This window comes from Lutjanus erythropterus, chromosome 23 (assembly GCF_056507025.1).
Source record: "Lutjanus erythropterus isolate fLutEry1 chromosome 23, fLutEry1.hap2, whole genome shotgun sequence".
Classification (NCBI taxonomy): Eukaryota; Metazoa; Chordata; class Actinopteri; order Lutjaniformes; family Lutjanidae; genus Lutjanus; species Lutjanus erythropterus.
This window is the reverse complement of record NC_139339.1, coordinates 20,786,552-20,811,796: the sequence shown is the minus strand read 5'-3', so window position 1 is coordinate 20,811,796 and position 25,245 is coordinate 20,786,552. Positions and strand designations below refer to the sequence as shown.

At 39.5% G+C, this 25,245-nt stretch overlaps 1 protein-coding gene across 1 annotated transcript in view; it reads left to right on the top strand.

Annotated features, from left to right (window-relative positions):
* nlgn2a (neuroligin 2a) overlaps positions 1–25,245 on the top strand; it is a 256,832-nt gene that overhangs the window by 224,376 nt on the left and 7,211 nt on the right. The window contains exons 5-7 of the mRNA XM_084711539.1: positions 11,989–12,174; positions 20,402–20,667; positions 23,320–23,473. Coding sequence (XP_084567665.1) covers positions 11,989–12,174; positions 20,402–20,667; positions 23,320–23,473 — 606 coding nt within the window. The remainder of the gene's footprint in view (positions 1–11,988; positions 12,175–20,401; positions 20,668–23,319; positions 23,474–25,245) is intronic.

Sequence of the window (25,245 nt, the reverse complement as noted above, 5' to 3'; positions counted from 1 at the left end):
TTGATTGGCACTAAATATCAGTAATTATTATAAGGTGTAAGCAGACTGCAGCAGTATAAGTTAATGTTCAAAATAAAATATAACTGTTCATGGCCACTAATAACTGATTTTCATGTGAAATTTGATATGAGTTGACTTGCCCGGCTCGACTTCTAGCAGGGACTCGACATGCTTGATTCTCACCACAGTAACTTGGAACTTACTTGAGGCTTGAAGGTTAAGACCTGAGACTTGCTTGTGACTTGGTCATGTGTGACTCCCACCACTGGGGTTTAGAGCTGGCTGCTGGGGTAGGTAAAAGCACAGAGCGCTAAGGCACTGTTGCGGAAATGTGCAGATCGCACATGATTTATGTTCACTTCCAGCAGCATTTAAGAGTGCCGTGTCGCCGTACCTGGGTAACAACCTCTAGCTTGTGGACTAAAATGATGGAATTATATGGGTCAACACCTCTCACTTACGATACAGTGAGTCTCAGAGGTAAGATACAACACATGTATACTGCAGTAATGTACTTTCATTTTATAAATGCATCTCAGGAGGGGGTTAACTCTTTTCAGTTGATTTGAAACAGAGCAATGCCTTAAAACAATTACTGTGGCTTTGTACGAGTGCTATCCACACACCCACACACATTATGCCATACATCGCGTCCGATCTGGCCCATGGCACCCCTATTTCACCCGCCATTACCCTCTGACTGGATAGAAATCCCCGGGGACAGCAACACCCAAGGGAGCCAAATGATGGATAAACAGGAGTAGAGGGAAGGAAGGAGACTGAGAAATACAAGAAATTGAGACAGAGGAGGTGACGGCTTTGCGATTCTGAGCACACACGCACACATGAAAAGGCTCATGATGGGAGCGTGTGATCATGCCGGTGAGCTATTGTTCCTCGGGGCTGTAAAAGTGTTCACAGGGCAACAAAACCTGATCGATAGACACACACCGCCACTCTATAAAGGCTCTAGTTAAAGAAGGAGAGTGAAATAGATACAGGTCCTTCTTCTTGTCCCCGTGGACACACACACACCTGACAATGTATCATCTCACCGTGTCTGTCCCTTAGTGACTCATTCTGTCTCTGTCCGTCACTCTCATCCTTCTTCCTTTCTTTCATCCCTTCTTTGTGTACGTGTGTGTGTGTGTGTGTGTTTTTTTTCCTCTTCATCCCTCTGACACACTTGGACTGGCTTGTGACAAAAACAAGAGCAGTCACACTTCTCCATGCTAAACGCACACACATAAACATGCATGTGCAGATTGAGGCCCTGGAAAACACTTGTGTGCACATGGCTGTAGTCTGCTGGGAGCTGGCCTGGTTTCTCGTTCACCATCATCCACACACAAACACACAAACACACACACCGAGTCATGTTTCCATCAATTCAGGGGACATTACATTGACTTACATTAATTTCCCCTTAACCCTAACCTTAACCCTGTGGTTAGGGTTAGGGTAAGTCTATGGGGGCTCGATTTCCTTATGGGGACTTTTGGTCCCCATAAGGAAAACAAGTCCCCACAATGTGAGTGCATAAACAGGTTCATGTCCCCACAATATGAGTAACACATGTCACCACACACACACATTTTCTCTCTTGCTGGTGCAGTATCTCTGTGTTGCTGTGCCACACAAACACAGAGCATACAGTATGACAACACACAGCTTGAGATGACATCAAAAAAAGAACACAATCACACACACACACACACACACACACACACACACACACACACACACACACACACACACACATTTGGCTATACTTCATTAAAGGGAGAGTGACAGGCTTGAAAGAGAGTCCACACACACATGCAGGACTGGACTTCAGAAGCTAGCAGCCAGAGCCCCAGACCAGTCCCTGAAAGACGGAAGGACTGAACCACAGGGGAGCAGGGAGATAAAAGAATGAAGGAGCATCCCTGAGAAGGAACACCAGAGAAAGAGAGAAAGAGAGAGGAACTAGAACAAAAAAAAGCCTTGAAGAATATTTGACAAATTTAAAATTTGAAAGCATTTTCTTTAAGGTTGTATTTTTCAAGATTTCATTCCTGGTTGATTTGGCGACACCTGTGGTCACTGGTCGGGCTGAACAGAGTGTAATGTTTTTTTATTGTTATATGGTGGTAACAGCAAGTGTGCATTAATTTTACAGCAAACCGTTGTTGAGTGTTTTATACACACACACACACACACACACGTCTAAAATATAACTCTGCTAACTGTGGTGACTAACTTTACTTTTCCTATAAATATTTCACAATAAAAGCCATGTTGGGTTAACATGAGGAGTAACTTGTCATGCATCCATGTAATTTGTGAATAGTTGCAAAAAAAAAAAAAAACACTTGGAGACCTGGAGAGTCCTGTACAGTCTGCAAATATTTTTGGTACACAACTTGTTCGCATCATATATGCAGAAACATGTTTGGTTGAAAACTAATGTGCACTAATTCAAATATTGCATATCATTTTCTTCACATGTAATTTATAATATGGTATTAGCTTCTGTCCATGTACGGTGATCTAAATTTGTTAGAAAAAATATTTATTAGCATGTACTCTGATAACAAGTCAGGCAAAACAATATTTTGGTGGTTTGCATAGGTAAGTAGTTTGAATCTATTTCAGGAATGGCGGAACCTGCCACCAGCAAAGATAAGTACCATATAAAGAGGTATTTACATATAGAAAAGGGACATTGCTCCTAATGACCATAATTGGTATCAAAAAGGTTTGATTTCATAAACATTTTAAGGATTATGTCTTTAAAGGAGGAGAAGATGTGGTATCACATCAGCCTCGTTAATACACTGCTGGTGTTTTCTCAGTTAAACACAAAGTCAAAGGTGAAAAGAAGTGAAAGAAATGGATGAAAAGAAAATGTGGGAGATAGGGGGAGCGAAAAGAGCAAGACAATCATTTTAAGACTGCAGAAAATGGGAAATAGCAAGAGAGAAAGACATTAGGGAGAGGTGCTGACTGCCACTAACACCGAGCAGGTTCCTCCCTTCATTCGGCTGATTGTTCATATCTCAGAATGCCATTGTTTTTCTGCTCAGGAAAGGGTTTACATTAGACACATCCATCCACACATACACACACTGTGAGGGGTCCTGCCCAGTATGAGGGCATAAAATCAGAATAATTTCACAGATAATTTGGTTGTCACAGCCAGGCAATAGTAATAACAACTTTAGAGAGAGAAAGAGCACAATAAGAAAGAGGGAGAAGAGCGGAGCGAATCACCCAAGGCCAATCGCTGTGTCTAAGCCAGAGTGGTGTTTGTGGAAAAAAAGCCTTTTTTAAGCTCGCTGAAAAAAAAAGGGAAATGTTTCTCATTTCCCCTTTTCTCCCACTTCCAAATCCTTCTTTCCCTTCTTGCGTCATTCAGCGTGACCCTGTGGAAATGGCAAAGTCTTTAGGTTAGACTGAATTCAATACTGACCTTCATCATTGTTTGCACTGTTTGCATCATTGTGATAACAAGCAGCCATGATCTTATCTTCTCTATCTTGTCTTATCTTTCAGTGTGTTAGGGACGCACATCAAGTTTACATCATTTTCTTCAAACTATCAAAAAAGGGTCTTGGGAGCTTAAACTTTCACACACTGCATGCTGGGACATCTGATAATATGCTGATTATGTTTATTTAGAAACTTAATGAGATGATTGAGTTAAAATTCTAAGTTGACTGAATTTGAAAAGACAAACAAATTTGATTTCCTTTTACACTTTCTCAGTTTTAAAAGTCCAGTCTTCATTTCACACACAGAACTTTTTTTCTTTAGAAAGCTAAGTGAATGAGTTGATTGTATATTACATCAATTCAAGTCAAAAGACTTCAAACTTGAAGAACTCATATAAAGAAGTTTAATCAACTTTAATAAATAAAATGTGTATATTTACGTTAAGTTGAAAAATTAGTGGATTCCACTTAATTCCTGTATGACTATTACAGTGTGAGAAGATACAGGGTGATGCATTTATGATTTGTGCTCAATGTTGCAATGTCACTATACTGCCTTGTGTAATGATTACATCTTTAAAGGTAGAATCAATCAGATCTATCTCATTCCCAGGATGTCAAATACTGACATGTGGGGTCAGTAAAGCATCCTGAGCAGAACAAAACATTGAGAAAATAAGGAAACACAGGCAGATAAATAAAAATATAATAATAATACAGTTTGAAAATGTGCAGCTTATCAAGCAGGCAGGTGGCTTTCATCACCTTTGAAAGAACTGGGCACAATCTGAGGTGTGCATGTGTGTGTGTGTGTCTGTGTCATGTTGAAAATGCGTGTGTCCTATACATTATTCAGATGCTTTGAGCCGCCCACATCTGTTCATTTCCCTGGACTACGCACACACTCCTCTGATAGACAATAATTATTATGCTGCCAAGAACACACACACACACACACAGAGTCACACAGCGAGCTCTGGCACCCATGTCAACCTCTAACAATGAATCCACATGGGATATAGTGTGTTAGAAGCACCGTTTGTCATCCGGCAGCCACACTGTTCACACACGCACACAAATCATAATCACATGTATGGCTGTGCTCAAAGTCACAAATGCATGCACCTCTACGTACACACACAAATCATTACGACACGTATGGCTACACACACACAGCAGAAACCTGCGCGAGCTTCTATCTTCTATAAGCATAATCTCACGGCTCTCTGAAGGCACATAAAAGGCTCATTGCTGCTTCGCTGTGAGTGCGGGATAGAGACACAAAAGCGTTTGTGTGTTTGTTCAAAATACACAGAGAAACGGTCGTGTTCCTGGTCTGTGTGGGCGCTCGCATGTTTGAATGATTATACGTAGGGTTTGTGTGTGTGTTCACATTTGCCCTGTTTACATGTGCAATGTGGAGACAAGTGATGAGAGTGTGTTATTTGCTTACTCTGTCTTTGTGTGCTCGCATGTGTACGTGCTGTGTGTGTCTGTTTCTGTGTGGAAGAGAGAGGGAGATGGAGAGAAAAGGAGGCACTCTTCTCTGTAGTGTCAGCCTTTGATCAGTGTCCCTGTGTGTGTGTGTGTGTGTGTGTGTGTGTGTGTGTGTGTGTGTGTGTGTGTGTGTGTGTGTGTGTGTGTACACTCTTAGGAATAAGGGTTCAGGTGTTCTAACCGGAGCCATTTGCTTTTGAAGAACCCTTTTTGAAAAGAAAGAGTTCTGAAAGGATTGTTGAAGGCATGCATGTTCAAATTCTATTTTTAAATGTCGATGGAACGTCCTTAATTCATTTTACTTGTGTTCTTGTGTTTTTGGCTGATTTGTAGAAATCAATATGACAAGAGGGTTATCGTTTTTTAGGCTTTTTTTTATAAAACCCCCCTGGTAGGTTCTAGATGAAACCCTTGGAATATAAAAGGGTTCTTGATAGCATCCCCCAGGTTGGTTCTAGATGAAACCATTAGAATGTAAGAGGTTTTTCAGTAGAACCCCCTGAGTGAGTTCTAGATGAAACCCTTGGAATATAAAAGGTTTATTTGTAGAACCGACTGGGTGGGTTCTAGATGAAACCCTTAAATATAAAAGGTTTCTCGGTAGATCTCCTTTGATTGGTTCTAGAAGAAACCTATGGAATAGAAAGGGTTCTTCATAGATCCCCCTTGATGGATTCTAGATAAAACCCTTGCAGTATAAAGGGGTTCTCAATAGGACACACTTGGTGGATTCTTGTTAGCACCCGCAGCAAGTGGAAAGGGTCTGGGTAGAACCCCCAGAGAGGGTTCTGGGTGGAACCATTATACCCATAGAAGGTTTCACTGTAGAACCTCTCATAGGGGGATTTGAGTGGAACCTTTTACAGATGGCTGTAGGTGTAGCCTGTTGTATGCATGAATTGGCTCCAGGTGGAACCTTTATAAAGGGTTCTACCAGGGACCAAACACAATTCTCCGATGGGGACAAGTCAAAGAACCCTTAATAGTTCTAGTTAGCACCTTTATTTCAAAGAGTGTATATCTGTGTGTGTGTGTGTGTGTGTGTGTGTGTGTGTGTGTGTGTGTGTGTGTGTGTGTGAGCCAGTCCCTGGTGTCTTGGAGGCAGGATGAAACACTGTGCCTCTATCCGGGACTCACAGAACACCCACTATCCTTCTCTCCTTTTCCTTTACTCTGTCTCTCTCCCTCACCCCCTCTAACCACTATTCCTTACCACAGCCATTTTAAAGGCTATTCATGCAGAGCTGTGCTTTCATCTTGCATTGCGGCATTTTAACCAGCTCCTCTGTGTTTTTTTTTTTTTTTTTTTTCAAGCCTTTTATCAGATTAGAGAGGAAGGGGAGGACGGGTGAAGTGGCCCGCTGTCGTAGACTGACTCACAGTCAGATGGACGCAGCGTGAAGGTGCAGGAAAGACAACGGCTGTGGCTGTAACAAGATAACGTTAGGATCTTGGCTGTTTGCTGTCTCGGTGCTCAGTGGCTCTGGTATTTTGATATCCCACCAGCAGAGTGCACATTTTTGTAAGAATGGAAACTGAAGAGCAAAACATAGCAATAGATGATATGGTCACACTTTATTTTACAATTAACTAGTAAGACATAACAGTTCATGCTTGGTATCAAATTAGGCAAACGCTAGAAATAGTATATTCTTTATTAGACAGTAAACAAACATATCTATAGCCTAATTAGACATTATATAAGAATCAGCACACCAATAAGCTATAACAAGTCGTACTTAGTATCAAATTAGACAAAAACTAGAAATAATATGTTACTAGACAGCGTTAGAGTTTTTGTTAGACTCTTATTAGACTTTTTACAATTAAGGATGCATTACAGCAGAACTGTTCTGTAAATTTAAGTATTACTTTTCACAGTTAGACCTTTATTATACTTTATTAAAGGGTAATTAGGGACAGTTACAACAGAACTGTACTGGTGGAAATCATATATCTTCTATTTCTCCCAAATTATGGCAGTAGAAGAATATTTTGTCTGTGTCTGATTGCATAGACTTAGTGTGATGCTGCAGGTAAATAATAATGTATGGGACCATCCAAACAAGATGTGTGTTAAGTAGCAGATATGTGATTTCACTTCAGTTTACAGTACAGTTCTGTGTCAGTAATGTGTCCCTAATTACTCCATAATAAATTCTAATAAGGGCATAATAGTGGAAAATGATACATTTTAGTTTACAGTACAGTTCTGTTGTAATGTATTTCTAATTGCCCTATAAAAAAGACTAATAAGGTTCTAATAAAGTGTCAAAGTATAGCTTGTTATGTCTTATTACTGTACTGTAAAATAAAACGCAACTGATGATCTTTCTTCAACTGTTTTTCCAATTTTCCACTTTTTAATATCTGGATTTTATGTGAACACTGCTCTCATATTTTGTGCCAGAAACTACGCTGACATCGAAGTATTGCTATGTATTGCATTAATTAGCTTAATTAATGACCTCATAAGCGTAATTGGTTATGTTTAATATATCATGGTGATTACAGTAGGGCATTAGGCAGCTTATTTGCCTCTTGTTTGTGCTTGGCTTAATTAATGCACCCAAACATGCTGCTTATTTGTGTGTGTTTGTGGTGTTTAAAGAGCAGCACAAAAGCCAATGAGTGCATCATGTGCTTGATGATAATGCACTTCGATCCCTTTTGTTTTATGGATCATTTGAGGTGATAAATATTGATTGAGGTTGTACTTGCAGGGTGAAGAGAGGAATGATTGGGTAATGTGATGAACTGTATAACCATACAGACAGTGGTCTTTTTTTGGTCAAATGTAATTGTATCTATGTGCAAAAGGGCGATTAGATAATATGCTTAGAATAACATTCATTCTCCTTTACACTCCATGGGCCAGTTTCAGTTGGCTGGTAATGAGCCACCACCCCTCTCAGTGCAGAAAAAGGCCTTTTCAGCAGTTGGCAGACGACTCCTGCAGTGTGGTTAATGTAAAGAAGCTTTCTAGTTTTATAATCCAGTTTTAGTTTGTAGGTGTGTACCTTCTGTTTTTCCTAATGCCCGTCATTAATGACTAGCTTTAACCTTTACATGTGTCTGTTTTTATGCTGTTCTGGTGTTCAGTAACCGCTAGTTTAAAACTGCGTCATGTTTAATTCACATGTTCTGTTCTGTTCTGTTCTGTTATGGCAGTAATTCAGTGTTCAGCCACAGTTATATCCTCGACATATTCACTCCAAAATTGTCAGCCTTTAAGTGTTTTATTGTTCTGCATCACAGCTTAGACGCAAATGTGCTCTATAATATTTCTATAATATTCGGAAACAGTGCAAGTCTGCTATGTTGTCGTCACAGGGTGGCTCTGCTCACTGATCCCTGAGATCCTCAAATAAAGATCCTCTCACTAATTCCATGAAACGATCTCTAATGTGATATTAAAAGCAAATAAAAATAATGACTTGAAAAAATGTCTTTTATCAAACAATAAATCGAATCATCTGATCTGTTTTCCTTTTAACTTAAAGTGCTTCTGCTTCTTTCTATGTTTAATAAAATAAAAGTAGCCAGCAATGACATAAGTATGTGCACAAAACTGTCATGAATTATCTTTGGCAATGAATGTTTTAATTATGTACCTACAACTGCAAAACAAAAACAATGTAGCAATTAGTTAAAAATGCTAAAATAAAATGATTAATCATATAATATTAGGTATTGTCACAGTCTAGTGCGGTACTGACACACTTTTTTATTGCGATGTTGTCATATTTGGTATATTATTAGATCCCTACTCCTCACTCCTATTACTATCCCCTTTATAATAATAATAATAATAATAATATTGATTATAATACCTTCTTATCTTATGATTTTCTTATCTTATATGTTTTTATATGTAATACCTTCTACCATATATTATTATTTTGTTTTGCTCTTTATTTTGAAGCACACAGAGTCTATGATGTAGTTTTCATTTTTGTAATTCCTAGTAGTTAACATGTTATTACACTTTTACTATTAGGTACTGTTTATTTACATTCTAAGTTACACATTTCAATTTCCATATCCTGCCTAGATCACGGACTCAAACACAGACATAGACTCACAGCTCGTGCTCTTAAACCCACTGCTTCAGAGTCACTGGAGCGTGCCCTCTGCGTGGATGCTGAATAAATATCTTGAAAGGAATACCTCACTCCCATGCCCTGACCCAAACCCTGCAGAGACAGGCACATCTTCCAAAGCGGCTACCTACCTAAACCTATTTTACGATGTAATTAGCAGAACAAAGGAGTAGACGTGTAACAAATTGAGAAATGCCTGTGACTTAATTTGGGTTTAATTGAAATCTCAATAAAAGACACTAATTTAGAGCCCATGGCAGACAACACACTGTAGGTTTGCGTTACAGCTGATCCCAGTGTCTAGCTGTATACAAGTGTTTAACCTCTACTGTATGGGCTTAATGGATGACCTTTCTCGTGCACCTGCCTTTAATAAAGCTCTAATTAGGAGTCCCATTAGGATGTGAGAGGCTGCCAGTTAATGGGTACTTAAATAGAAAAGCTTTAAGTCTTTGGTGGAACAATCGAAGATACTCAGCAGTAATCATGGGAAGCAAATGTCAACTAACAACAGAAAGGGTGAGCTGTTATTACAGTGCTCTGATGAATGAACCATTGTCTCACAGAGAGGCTTTGAGGAACGTTCAGGACTTTATTGTTACTTAACAAGGGAAATTTGATGCGCGAACAGCATTTGGTGTCACATGAAACAACAATCATCACAATGAAGTTCCTGAGATTAATTTCAATAAGGTCAGACAACGTTTTAAACAAATAATTAATGTACTAATAGTGCTGCATGTGCAGATGTTCAGAGTAGACGTCCATGTTACATATGCAAATTCAGCATTTGTAATCTTTTATTTTATGACACTGGTTGCCTGTCATTTTTCTAAATAGACAGTAGGCCTTTAATTCATTTCTGTAAGTAAAACTAAATGAAACTGTAAATAAAAAAATCTCACAGTGAAGGACACAGTGAAGACCAGGACATAAACTCTATTCACAGAGCATTCACTCTCTACTAGTAGCCTCGTCCTGCGTTAAAAAAGTACACGGTTATAACAACAAAATTAACTAGTTTTACACAGACTTTCTCCCATTACTGCACTCACTATTTGGGTTTACTGTAAATTTTATCAGTTGATCTGTACTGTTATTGTTATGCATCAGTTTAATCAATGATAGAAAAGGCGTCTCTCCAGGAAAAAGGTCAGGAACCGCGGCTTTATGATACAGTATGAAAACAATAGGACAAATAATATCATTTATATGTTTCCTTATGTATAGATAGACCTTTTTTTACTGAAAGACATTTTGCATGTCACAGTAGGAAAAGTTCAGGCGTAAAGAATAAAATGAATCATGGCTGAATTCTGTTTAGCTGCTTCAGTTTGCATGCTGGTTCACCGTCACAGTATCAGGACTTACTGAGACACATGAATAAAACAGATGTAATGTTAAGATGTTAATGTTATGACTATTACTTTTTCTTCCAGGACAAATCAAAATGTCTGCTGTGCAAAAGCTGACAGGAAAAATATTATAATATCAAATGGACAGTTCACTCCAAAATCAAAAATACATATTGTTCCTCTGACCTGTTGTGCTATTTATGCATCGAGATTGTTTTTCAGCCGTAAGAGATGTCTGCCTTCTCTTGAATATAATGGAACTAGATGTTGCTCAAAGCACTGAAAAATACATTTGAAAAACTCAATAGCAACGTCTCTTTCAGGAAACCGTGACCTGATTACTCAAGATAATCCACAGACCTTGTTGTGAACAGTTTCATGTAGGAGCTGTACAACTGGTCTGTACATTCTTTGTAGTTGAACCAACTGAATGGTGAAACAAAATGGATGTAAACTTCTGCGTCATGTATATGTTCTAAACTAGGCTACTTCTTGAGTTTAGTTTTATCATGTATAAAGATCTCAAATTTTAATGCAGTAAGATGCCTCGATAATCATTTCAGAAACACATCATAGCCCTCTGAATCAGAATCAAATCAAATTGTGAGGAAATAAGTGATTTCCACTCTTCAAGTAGCTGCACGCTTCGTTCTGCGGTGATCTGGCTGCTGGGTGGTAGAAAAGAAAGATTTCCCCAATGAAGCATGAAACAACAAGGTCTGTGAACTATCTTGAGTAACTGGGTCATGATTTCTTGAAAGAGACATTGCTGTTGAGTTTTTCAAATGTTTTTTATGGTGCTTTAAACACCACAAGCTGAGTGCCATGTAGTCCAGTTATATTCAAGTGAAGGCAGACCAGGTATTCTCAAAACTCACACCAAAACAATCTGGATGGATAGACAGCACTACAGGTAAGGGGAAAAATATATATTTTTGATTTGGGCAGTGAACTGTCCCTTTAAACCGAGGGTTTCTTCTGTTTCTTCTCCCACCCATAACAATATTGATAGTCCTTTGTTTGTTCCAAAAAAAGAGGCATTGTACAATCTGAAATTCCAAGCACGATGTGTCATCACTTGTAATCCAGTTATGGGTGTGATTCAGATTAGGGTCACCTATATTTGTGGGAGTGCAGGCTGCTGTGCTGTAAGTGGCTTTGTGTAGAAGTCCCTGCCCGATGCCATTAGACAGAGTAAACGTCATTAAGAGAGGAGCTGAAAAAGCAATTTCGTCTCTCACTTGCCTTTGCTTTCTCTGTGTGCCGTCTGTCACTCTTTGTTGATGAATGATGGCACTGCACACACACACACACACACACACACACACACACCACACAAAAAAGCACACGCTTGTTCTCTGCATTCTTCAATTCCCTCTTAGTGAGAAGCTGATTTACTGACCAAAGTGGGAAACATTTGCGAGACAGGTACTAAATACTAAAAGTACTGATACTAAGGTCATCTTGTTTCTCTCTTCTCTCTGTTCCCACTTGTCCCTTTCCCTTCCCTGTCCTCTGTTCCTCCTACATCCATCTTCATTCCTTCAAACCACCCAGGCTTCCTAAGTACCGGCGATCAGTCCGCTAAGGGGAACTACGGCCTCCTCGACCAGATCCAGGCCCTCCGTTGGCTCAACGAGAATATCGGCCACTTCGGCGGCGATCCAGAGAGGATCACCATCTTCGGTTCCGGAGCGGGGGCGTCCTGCGTCAACCTCCTCATCCTCTCTCACCACTCGGAAGGTAATTAAAGACTGTACTCTCTGCATTGTGTTGTTTTCTTGGTACGGCATTCAATTTTTCTTTATTTGCCACCTCAACATTCACTTGCTTTCTTTCTTTGTGTCTCTCTCAGTAGAACCATTAAACATAGATAGAAAAACACTCAAGTACATGCCTCCTGCTGGTCATATCATTCCTGCAATATCATGAATTTTTTTGTGCCTGCTAATAGCCTGGATACAGCCCTATGAATCACTTATGTATTGCACATTTCTTGACTAATAGGTTGTGGTTGTTTATATAAATTCCACCTGATCTATGTTTTCATTCCTCACTAATCCCTGAGAAACAGATGGCGATGCACACCTGCATGTCTGATTCAACCCAAAACTCTCAACAAAGAATGTATCTTCCTTTATTTGTTGCTGGAACTACTTGTATTATATACACTGCCTGGCCAAAAAACAGTCACACACTCTTAATACTTTATTGGACCACCTTTAGCCTTGATTACGGCACACGTTTGCCATGGCATTGTTTCGATAAGCTTATGCAATTTCACAACATTGATTTCGTCCTCGAAGATGATGGTTCACCACTATCCTTCCAGGTTTTAATAATGTGTTGGACAGTTTAAACCCAATTTTAGTTTTTCTTTGCCTGATGCAGGCCAATAATTTGATCCTTTTGAAACAGAATAGTCTCTTTTTTGGTCATTTAAATTTATATTAAATTAATTTCAATCAGTCAGTCTGCATTCAGTCATGACACTTACAAATGTGAACATTATGTCAACTTTTTAGACACACATGTCCAAAAAGAAAAGGAAAGGAGAACCAAACAACAAAAATAAATAAAAACATAACAAACAAAAAGCTACACTCATATGTAATTTAATGTAATGAACCCTTGCTGCACAGACAGAAATTATCCTAATTTCTTTTTTATATTATTCATTCATTCATAAGTGTTCCCATTCTGTGAATTCTGGGGTTTTTATGTTTTTTTTTCCAGGTCTGTAAAATGAGTTTTGCTGCAGTAATGAAACCAGTTAACACTAAACCAAACTGTGCTCCAGTGACACCCAGTGGTAAAAATGTTTTATAACTGAGGGGGATCTGGAAAGGGCCTGGTTCTATCCATTCTCCGAGTTTTAGCCAGTACTTCTTTCCAAAAGGGAAGAACCACTGAATAGTCCCATAGGATGCAAGAATGTACCTATTGCCTCCTTACATTTCCAGCACTTTTGTATCAGGCCCGTCCTAAATAACTTCAGTTGAGCATAATAGTATCTATGTATAATTTAGTAATGTGTAAATTTACTGTCTTGTGGTGACCTTCCAGTGGAAGAAAATTGATGAAGTGCCCTCTAGAGTGCCCTTCCAGTGTATGAAACGTGACAAACCTCGCCACTGCCCCTGAGACTCTGACTCTGACTCTGAGTCCAACACTGGCCCAGCCATTACTGGATATTATATCCTGCCACACTCCCTCACCAATATCACATCCCAAATCCCTTTGCCAAATTAATGTTAGATTCTCACAAGGGACAGTTCAAACCTAAATCAAAAACACACATTTTACTCATACCTGTAGTGCCAACTATCCATTCAGATTGTTTTGGTGTGAGCTGCCAAGTTTTGGAGATATCAGCCATAGGGATGGCTGCCTTCTGTGGAGTATAGTAGCACTAAGTGGCACTCTGCTTGTGGTGCTCAAAGCACCAAAAAAAAAATACATTTGAAAAACTCAACAGAAATGTGTCTTTCCAGAAATCATGGCTTGGTTACTCAAGATAATCCACAGGCCTTGTTGTTAGCAGTTTCATGCAGGAGCCATTTTCTTTCTACGATAGAATGTACCACAACTACTATTTGTCTGCTAGAATGAAAGTAGTTCCTACATGAAACTGCTCACAACAAGGTCTGTAAATTATACTGGAGAGAAGGCAGACATCTGCAGCCATTAGGTGATTTAAGGGGGAATGAGTGTGGATGCTACCCCCCTTGTTAGCAAAATAATCAAACTATATTCCCCTTAACTTGCAATCTGTCCACTCTCCGTCCACTAGAAGTAAAGAGAGTGCAGGAGAAGAGGCTGACTCATTGATCCTTTATCTGACCGAGGTTTGTAGCCTTTAGAATCTCTGGCCTTCATCATAGTACTGACGCATCAGTCACCTACTGTAACTGTGTTGTGTATCGGTGCATCCTGTCCGAGGTGCTAAAGTAGCAGATGGATTTGTAATTGCAGCAGTCCTGCTGCTCTGTCAGTTTCATTTCTATCTATATTCTTTAGAGTATATAGCTACTGCCCCTTTAAATGTAATCACAGCAGCAAGATTCTGTTATAACCATATGGTCAGATGGAAACTCTGCTAGCAGCATCCAGCCTAGAAATCGTTAAGTCCTGTGATGTTCACTTGACACCTCTAGCCTCAAAGGAAAACCCTGCTTGTCCTGTGAACTGAGGAATTTGAGCAGTCATGTGGCTAATGAGCGAGTCCAGGTTTGATCCAGGTAATGTCGTCCCTGTCTACAGAGGATAAATGACACAGGAGCTCCGACATTACCCCACATTACCTGAGCTGGCGAGCGCTTCTGGCTCTGTTAACAGTCCACTGCTCGGCAGCAGAGAGGCTCTCTCTCCGTCGAAAACCTACATCCATCTGACCCCATGCTCCCCATTACCAACAACACACCCTGAGGGCTAAGTGTTAACATTGCACCACCAAAAGAGAGAGGCCTACGGACCAATCGACTTTGATCTGAATTGAGATGAGCGTGGCTGACGACCCGCAGCCAAATGGTCACGCACTCGCCGCCTTTGATCATGCTGTTCTTGAAGCTGTCCTCCTCCAGTCGTAACTTCTCTCTTCTCTACGGCGCTCGAGGACTCTCCCTCAATATTTCTCTCCTCTGTTCATTTTCTGCCTCGCACACACAAACTGCAAAGGACAGAAACAGGGAAGAAATGGTGGGTGAAAAGAAGGAGAGACATTAGAGAGAGCGTGTTCACACAATCACACATCTGTTTCAATCACAGCTCCGTGTGTGTATGTGTGTGTGTGTGTCTGAAGCACCGAGCAGACGTCTGATGTGTCTCTAACTTTGACTCATTCTGTCTGTGCAGATGTGCCTTGAGAACAAATGTGTGTCATCAAAGCTTGAGTGAGCATCTGTGTGTCCATTCAACACAACCTCTGTAATTACCACTGATGTCTGTTAGCCCTTCATATTAACCCAGGCATACCCAACCTTTTTTCTCTCACTGAAAGGTGCCCCACTTAGCAGTAAGAAACCTCACAGGACCCCAATTGTTACATATTTAGTATATCATGATAACAGTGGTTAAAGAGTACTATGGCTTGTATAAAGCGCACAAAGCATGTTGTTGCGTGTGTGGTTGTATGAGATACAGTGCCAGTCAGCACAACCCCAGTTTGGAGAAGCAGACAGGATCACACACACAAAAAAAACCCTCAAATATATATATATATATTAGTACCTTAACATGAGACAGCATTTTCTGACAGGAAACCACCCAAGTCAAATATCGTTCTCTCTTACACAAGCAGACTCCTTTTGCAAAAACAGCAAGAACATGGGAGTTGCTGCTCCATCTTGATCTGTTTGTTTTGTTGTGTTATTGTGCGCCTTTGGTGAACTTAACTAACCTAAAAGCCAAAGTCACACAATAATACAAAGAAACAAATTACTAATTACTAATTTTCACAATGGAGTCCGGTTGGTTTTGAGAGAGCAATACTTGGCTTATATAACTGTGGTTTCCTGTCAGAGAAGGCTGACATATAGGTGAAAATATTATAAATGTAGCATACACTTAAACCGAGAGTGGTTAAAATATGTTTTGCTGCCAACCTCGTCTACAGCAGTACATTGCTTAGCTTCTGACGCTGGTACTGTTGCTTCTTCAAACTGGGGGCCTGCCAATCAGCATCAACTGTAGCTACTACAGTGACGTACCTCACACAATCCCCAGGAAAAGTGTTACTTAAAGGTATAATATGAAACACTTTCCCAAAAAAAAAGTATAGACTCATATTACATAATCCATTTCAGTCATCACTTGTGACCCACTAGAAGTGTGTGGTGGTGGCTGTATCTGCAGAGACCCTGCCCTCTGCCTGTATTTCCTTATTTTATTCTCATTGTTTTGCTTCACCAACCAGACTGACAGCACTCTTGTCTGTGCATTAAGCTAGAGTCAGGATGGTTAGCCTTGTTCATCATAAAGACAGGGAGCCGAGGTAAACAGCTACCTTGGCTTTTTCCGAAGTTCAAACTCCAAAACACTTTGTTTTAAGGAGAACTACGTGCTGTATCAATTTCTTGAGTAATAATAGTTTAGGCATTTGCTCTGTGCTTCTGCACTGTTTCTCCAATCTGAGAAGTCACTGCACCTGGCTCTTGAAAATAGTTACAGGTCATCACCCCCCTTCTCTTTACGCATGGATTAAACAACCAGGATATGTTAATTATCAAATTTCTTTTAACTTCAAGAGAGAAATGAGCTGTTTTCTCCTCCTTCTAGTTTTTATGCTAAGCTCGGCTGATTACCTACCAGCTCCAAGTCTGCACTTAAGGGTCCAGTGTGTAAGATTTCCAGGGATTTATTGGCAGAATATGGCAGAAATGGAATATAATATTGTATAAGTATGTTTTCATTCAGATATAACCCCCTGAAAATAAGAGTCATTGTGTTTTTGTTAGCTTATAATGAACCGTTTATAACTACAGAGGGTATAGGGCCTCTTCCAGGGAGGCTGCCATGTTGCACTGCCATGTTTCTACAGTAGCCCAGAACAGACAAACCAAATATTAATTCTAGAGAGGACGTTTGATGAGTTTTACAGCCGCCATAGGCTCGCCAACATCCTTGGAATGGGAGAGGTGTTTGTGATCTGCAATCTCACTGCTACATGCAACTAAATCCTACAAACTGCTTCTTTAATACATATGCTTTTATTATGGTGTGAATTTTCTCATCTCATTCTTGAAAAGTTATTGAAAAGGTGTGCTGCACTTTCAATTTGAGTCATTTTATTTCTCAGATGGACAAACTTTAAGTGCACTCTCTCCACTCTGTCTAATAGCTAACAATGCTTGTTTGTTTGTTTACATAGTATCCAGTGCTATTGACAGTCATTGTAGTTTGACCATTAATTTTTCAGGCAATTCCCACTTTAGCAGCAGAGGGACCCTAACGGTGGGGAAAGCCTTTATTAACCCCATGTCTCCTGTCGCTGACACCAACTCCTTCACACTACCACCTGTCCATTCTCATGCCTCCACTTTGTCATCACCCCATCGTCATCATCGTCCTCGTCTTCATTTGCATCTAACGGTCTAACATCAGCCCCCTAGACGATGCCTGTCTGTCATGCTCCTCCTTCTCCCCCGCCAGGGATGCCAGGTAAGGAGTCTGTCATCCACTCCCTTAAGGCACACCAATCATGTCAACAACACAGCGTCACAAATCAAGCTCGGCAGCAGAAACATACAGGATGGATGACAGGCTGGAAGTGGCAGACAGGCTGGAGGGAGGGAGGGGTTGTAAGTGATACTGATATGATGAGGGTTGGAAAGACAGTATCTATTGTATCCTTTTAAGGTACAAAATACAATTCCAAAAAGCCGTGACGCTGTGCAAATAAAAACAGAAAGCAATGATTTGCAAGTTGTATTCAACTGACAAGATATTTAATGTTCAAACTGATAAACTTGATTGTATTTTTGTGAGTATACACTCATTCTGAATTTGATGTCTGGAACATGTTTGAAAAAAGTTGGGACAGGAGCAACAAAAGACTGGAAAAGTTGTGGAATGCTCAAAAATCCCCCCAATAAAAACCCTCTAAAGGCTCAGTCATTCACAAGTAAGAATGGGAGAAGTTTAAGAATGTTTTAAGAGTGTGCATGGTTGTACAAGTCTGCAATGTCAGGATCAAAAGCCAGCACTTCAGAGTATTTTGGGTTTTGTTCATGCTCATGGAATGGGTAACTTATGTATCTTTGAAGGCACCGTTGATGCTGAAAGTTAGATACAAGTTTTGGAGCAACATATGCTGCCATCCAGACAGCGCCTTTTTCAGGGACATCCCTGCAATGCCAAGACACTTTCTGCATGTGTAACAACATGTGGCTTCGTAGTTAAAGAGTTCAGGTACTAGACTGACCTGCCTAGAGCCCAGATCTGTTTCACTTTGAAAATATGTGGCACATTATGGAGAGCAAAATACAACAGGCCCTGAACTGTGAAGCTCTTGAAGTCATATATCAAGCAAGAATGAGAGACGCCAATCAGTTTGCATTAAATATCTTGTCTTTGTACTGTATTCAATCAAATATATGTTAAAAAATTATGTTTTTACACATCATCCCAACTTTTTTGGAATTACGGTTTGTTAAAAACAAAACATTTTTGAGGCAAAAAACAGGTGAAAGAGGACAGAAAATGCCCAAATGTGGCACATCAGAAAACAAACGTAGCCAAATAGAGGAATGCACAGAGCAGGGAAGGCAAGAGGCACTCAGGGAGTGACAAAGAAACTGATTTTGAAGACGAATAAAATAATACCTGCCTCCCACCTCTCTGTGTCTGTCTCTCCACCTGCCTCACTCGGTGCAGATATGTAGGTACAGCTGTTTCCAAGCTACTTCTTACTATAATTGATTTCCCAGGGAAAGGGGGCTCTGCGGCCCTGCTTAATAATTAACTGACCAATCTTCAGCCCAGGAGAGGAGAAGAGAAAGAAAAAAGGAGTGTGAGAGGAAACGAGTGAGGCAGGCGGCCCCTTAACGAGCCACTTGAGTGGTTCAAACAGCACAGGACAGGCACAACTAAGGAGACAGAGAGAGAGAGACAAAGAGGAAGGAGAGGGAGGGAGAAACACAGCCAGAGAGAGGCTGTGAGACGAAACAGCCAGCACAAGACAGAGGAAAATGGCTCTTTTGACGTCTAAGATGAGCTTATTCCCACTCCTGCTTTTTCTTCTCTTGGAGCTGCAGTGCCATGGCACACTCACCCCTGAGATGCTCTGGGTCTACAGTCTCAGCTAGTGTCTGCCAGCTTTGCTCCAGTAAGAACACGTAGATGAATAAAGTAAAAAAAAAATGGTAGGAAAATCACACATCACTTTCACTTTTAACTTTTTTTAAAAAATAATACGGAGAAAATGTGAAAGTTATATGTGATTTACACTTCAGATAGTCTCTCTACTTCCCGTCCTATCCCAAAACTGAACTTCAGTGTTGAAATGAGTAGATTCAAATCATCAGTTGGAGAGCCTTCAGTTGACTGAGGTAGAGCAGTTATTTAGGAACGCACAAGTAATCGAAATGTCATTGAACCCACAGTGTGGCTAGTGCAATATCCAAATCGAAGAAGCCACAATTTTTTGATAAAATAAAACAAAACAGCATCATGATGAAGTACTAGAGTGCTGCTGAGACGCCCTGGACTACTTTTCTCCATATGTAAGAAAACATGTTTGGTAGTTATTATTTTTTCATTACTGATGATTATTTACAACGTGTCTCCCAGTCTACTGTTGGGTAGTTTAATCAACATCAGTGCATCATATTCTATAAGATCATCATATGTTTACACTATTTATTTTTAGAGAAAATGTGTGTATATATTGCTCATTCTGCTTGGATGACGCATTCCACGCATGGGCAGCATCAGCATCTACGGGATCATTGAAGTAGCCACATGGACAAGTTTGTCACATCAAATTGATGGCGAAATCCACGTCACACTGACCCTAGCTGATGCAAAAAGTATAATAAGATTCTGAGACAGCGTTCTTAAGCTCAACTGTAGTGAATTTGCAGCTAACAGCAACTTAATAAAATATTCTACAGTCTCTGGATTTTGTTTGATGTCTGGTGCTGGAAGAAATGTTTTTGCACGTTTCCAATTAGTGTTTTCATTAGTGTAGTTAGCACACATTAGCTCGGAGGGCTAACTTGGCTTGTTTACTATATTCAGTGAATATTGCTGACATCCTGATTATCCCACTGACCTTATTCAATGGCAGTTTAATAAAGCGTTGGAAAAAAAGAACAAATATATGAATATTTAAGTCAGAGAACTTCACAGAGCTCCATACTGCCTGAAAAAAACTGCACATCACATTCAGAGACATCACCAACTTTTCACCATGTTTTTAAAAATGTATCTCCCCGTACAGTCTTATAAATACTTCCATTTGTTCTTTCAGGTCTGTTCCACAGGGCCATCGCCCAGAGTGGAACCGCCATCTCCAGCTGGTCGGTCAACTACCAGCCCCTCAAGTACACCAAGATCCTGGCCCGGAAGGTGGGCTGCACCTACACAGAGACAGCTGACCTGGTTGACTGCCTGAGGCGCAAGAACTTCAGGGAGCTGGTGGACCAGGACATCCAGCCAGCTCGCTACCACATCGCCTTTGGCCCCGTGGTGGACGGAGACGTGGTGCCCGACGATCCGGAGATCCTCATGCAGCAGGTGAGGGTCTGGCGCCAGTGAGGACTTGGTCTGTGTTGGATTTTTATTGTACAAGTAGAGTGACTTGAGCTGTGATTACACACCAGAAAGAGGAGATCACAAAGTACCTGCTGCAGTAGGTGTGAGTGTGACCTTCCTACAGAGTTCTGGTGGTGACATTTAACAGCTGGTGTGAACTCACACCCTATAAAGCTTTAACACAGTGAAAAACAGCTCAGTGTTGGTGGTCTATATTGCCACAGTGGTGTGTTTTAGACCCATGGTTCACAACTTTTTTTGCTTGTGATTCCATGTGCACATGTGACCCTTCATCACAGAGTGCATGTTGTAAAATAATAACTCGCCAAGGTGATCAAATTTTTAAACCAGTAACATAATAACTTTTTGCACTTAACATAATACATTATCTACAGGTTACATTATTAACTGGGTTAAAAGAATCACAATAAAATGCAGAAACTGGAGGCGATAATGTAATAATAAACTTAGATCTATCTTTATTTAAAAGGTATATTTGTCTTAAAAAAAAAATAGTCCCCAATTTCATGGTAAGGAGGTGATAATTTGCAGGTAACTTATTAGAAATGTCTTTCAAATTACCCCAACATTTTCCCCAAATTTTATGGTAAGTAGGGGGTAATTATCCAGCAACCGATTTTAAATTTCTTCAGAATTACTCCAACGTTACCTCAGCATTACCCCAAATTTCATGGTAAGTAGGTGGTAATAAGCTGGTAAGGTATTTGAGCTTTCCCTGTAATTACCCCCATATTACCCTGACACTTACCCCAGAAGTTCTACATATTTTCCAGTGATCATTAGGTGTAACTGCTGCTGAATAGATAGGTGTGCGACTGATTTGTTGCAGCTTAAAGAGACAGTTAACCCCAAAATCAAAAATACAAAAGCTCTTTAGCCTTTAGTTACACTGTATTCTGACTTTGTTAGACATGTTTCCCTTACCGGCTTTGCATTTCATGTTACATGTACCACAGCGAAGTCTGTGTTGAGTCTTAAAAAGTTCCAGGTTTGGAGATAACTACTTTTAACTATAACACACTACTATCTGTAGTAGTGTAACACTATTTTACTTGGACATGACTCAGTTTTCCTCACTATAACAAACTTTCACTGTCTTAAAATTGTTTTCACATATTGGGTCTGTTAATCTACTCTTTTAACTCACAGCGGATGTTAGTCCATTTAATTTGAAAGTCGTCTGGTTAAATAATGGGAATCTCTCACATAAGGGGAAGAAAATGAGACAGGATGAAGGAAAGTAGGTAAGAAAAATTAGGGCTGGTGCTGTATTGTTTTTGTAGAACTTGATGAAACAAATCCAGTTTATCTGAAGATGGTAAATGACTGTTAAAAAGAAAAACTGATTTCTTGTGCACATCTTTAACTGACCTTGAAGTATACATTAATTTGAAGACATGATACCCTGAAGATTAACATTTCTTGGCAACCACTTTACCTTTATAAATTATTTATAAATTGTTTAAGTTAATGATTAGGTTATAAACACTTAACAGTTATAAACAAGTTATAATACAGTTTGCATACATTAATATTGACTGGAAAAACTGAGTTTTATTATAAAGTAAAAAACCCATATGTGCAGTAATTAATTAATTAATTGAATTTAAAAAAAATCCAGTGCTGCTGGTACCTGACTTTTCCACAAAGTCTCTTTATTTACCTTTAAAATTATATAAAAAGGCAAAGAAAATATGCAAATTTTTACCTTCAGCCAGAGGCGAACATATTGGTTGCACAGTAATTGCCACAGTTATATTATTACTTTATTGCGTGGTTGGAGATGAATCTTGGTTGTGTAGCAGTTATCATTACCTCTGTCAGAAGAATAAACTTTGCAAGTGGTCTTGAATTTCATTAATTTCTCTACATTACAATACAAATAATTAGACTAAATTGTCCTAGTCAGTAGTATAATTTAAGAATTTGAGGAATATAAAGTACTTTTTTTTCTCAGCACCTATAATTTACTTAATTTTTGCATTGGAGCTGTCAGATTTTGACACAAACTAAATTTAGTTATCTATACATATGTATAATATAACTAATAGTTTTAAGAATTTTTTGCACAATAAAAAAAAAAAAAAAATACAGAAATAACAAAGATAACAAATAGTAGCAAAAAAAAAAAAAAAAAAAAAAAGACACTACTGCAGCTGCATACACCAAAACAGAGACAGTGCCTGTTTCAGAAGTGAGAAGTAGAAGTGAGTCTAGTTTAATCTCAAATTTGAATGGGATCTCTGTTGGTTATTTCCATGCTGAAGATGCTGCTGTGAATATATGCATGTATATTGATACATGAATGCATGATTAAACTTAACAAAATGTACATGTTTGTGTTATTTTTTTTTTTTAAAGATGAAACCTATTCAATAATAATTTCTAGTAATAATTATAAACAATTTGTAAACATTTGTAAGGGGTTTCTTATAGTGATGTGGTACCAAAATGACAATAAAATAAGAGCAAAACTGATTTGACTTTACAGATGAATACACAAAAAGAGAATTGTACTCAACAGTATTCATGGTTGTAGTGATCTTTGAGTTGCAGCATGTACACAAATGGAATTTCTGCTCTCAACGTGTTCTTCCCCCATTTCACCACCAGGGGGAGTTTCTCAACTATGACATCCTCATAGGAGTGAATCAAGGAGAGGGGCTGAAGTTTGTGGATGACAGCGAGGACAACGACGGCATCTCAGCAGCAGCATTCGACTACACCATCTCTAACTTTGTAGACAACCTCTACGGCTACCCTGAGGGTGAGGAATGCCAATATTATTTAATGTCTTCTATGTTATATCCTCTTCTGCTTCTTAGATAAAGTGTGCAGCAGAGTTATAGTTTTGTATTTTTCATGAATTTCTAATTTTAGAACATTTTATTGTTTGCACTTTAGTTTAGTTCAGTCTGGGTTTGCTTTTACACTTTTTCACAAGTACAAAGAAAATATAAGATGTAGTCAAAAAAAAAAAAACATACTTCAGAATAGGTATTACAATATAAACACAACACTTCGACTCATGTAGACATCCCAGTCTCAACAAATCTGCACCGATGACTCCTTATACTTGTGTGGACAAATCTGACCAAATTGGCAAAGGTTACAACTTCAAACATTTCCTGTGTATTTGTATTTTAGTTTAGTTAGTTGGACACAACATTGTTTCAGTTAGTTTTCATTTTTTGTTTTGTTATTTTTATTTCAGATAACCAAACTGTTTTTTTCAGACCTCATTTTAGCCTTTAGTTTTTAACCGTAATAACCTTTGTTTGCAATGAGTAAATGTTGTTCATGTTTATTAGAAATCTTCCTGGTCCGGACACAAGACTGAAATTGTTGGATTTTCAATATAAAAGAACATACAAAATAGTTATGCTTCTTCCCATGTGCAACCTACAAAAAAATACATCAACCAAAACTTGTCCAAAACTGCCATTCCCAGTGGAAGTGCAAGTATCTAAAACATTCCTTGGGCAATGGATGGAAAAAGAGATAAAATGTGAGCCCAGGCAAAGTGTATCAGCTAAGACAGGCATACTAAAGAGACTGCCTATCACCGAGATTATCTTTCACCCTGGTGGGTCTGTGCTTTTGGCCTTTGAGGCTCTGTGGGCTCTAATGCTGCCTCTCATCATCCCCCAGGCAGCCAGCTCCCAATCACAGTGCTGTTGTTCCTAACAGATCAGCCTGCATACCCCTCACAGCGGGCAACAGTCAAAACACAGACACATTTGGATAATGCAGTCACGCTCCCTCTCAAGTGCCTGTCAGTCACTCGGCTCTCTGACAGACATATTCTCTCTTTTGCCCTTTGTGTTGCTCAGTCTGTCCATTCAGTTTCTCTCTCAGCTATATGATCTGTCACACATACACACAAACAGACACCTATCATTCAAGTTCCTCTTACTCTCATACAAATAAAGGTGCCAACTAGAACCATATAGGGTTCTTCAGCTTGTCCTGTAAGAGAACCCTTTATGGCTCCTGGTAGAACCCTTTATAAGAGTTCCACCTGGAGCCTGCTCAGAGTGCAGAGAGTTTTTCATAGAACCCAGCATAAAAGGTTATACCTGGTATACAGTGCAACCTGTTATTGTGTAGTGGTTCCACCCAGAACCATCTCTGTGGGTTGTGGAGGGGCTACAAAAACCCACCCAGGGGGTCCGACTGAGAAGGATTTCATTTAGAATCCACCCAGGGGGATTTATTGAGAAGCCTTTTATATTCCAAGGGTCTCATGTTGAACCCACCCAGGGGAATCAAAAAATACACTTTTATATTTCAAGGATTTCAACCACAACCCATCAAGGGGAGTCCAAAAACACCCTTTTTCTAAGGGTTTCACCTATAACCCTATTGTCTCCTGAAGGTCCTATGAAGAACCAGATTGTATTCTATAGATGAGGCAAAAACACAAGAGCATGAATCAAATGAATTGATTAAGGAGATTCCAGATACATCTACATCTAAGACTACAGTATGAAAAATGGATGAACATTGGAATATTTCAGGGTGAGGATCTTGTAAAAA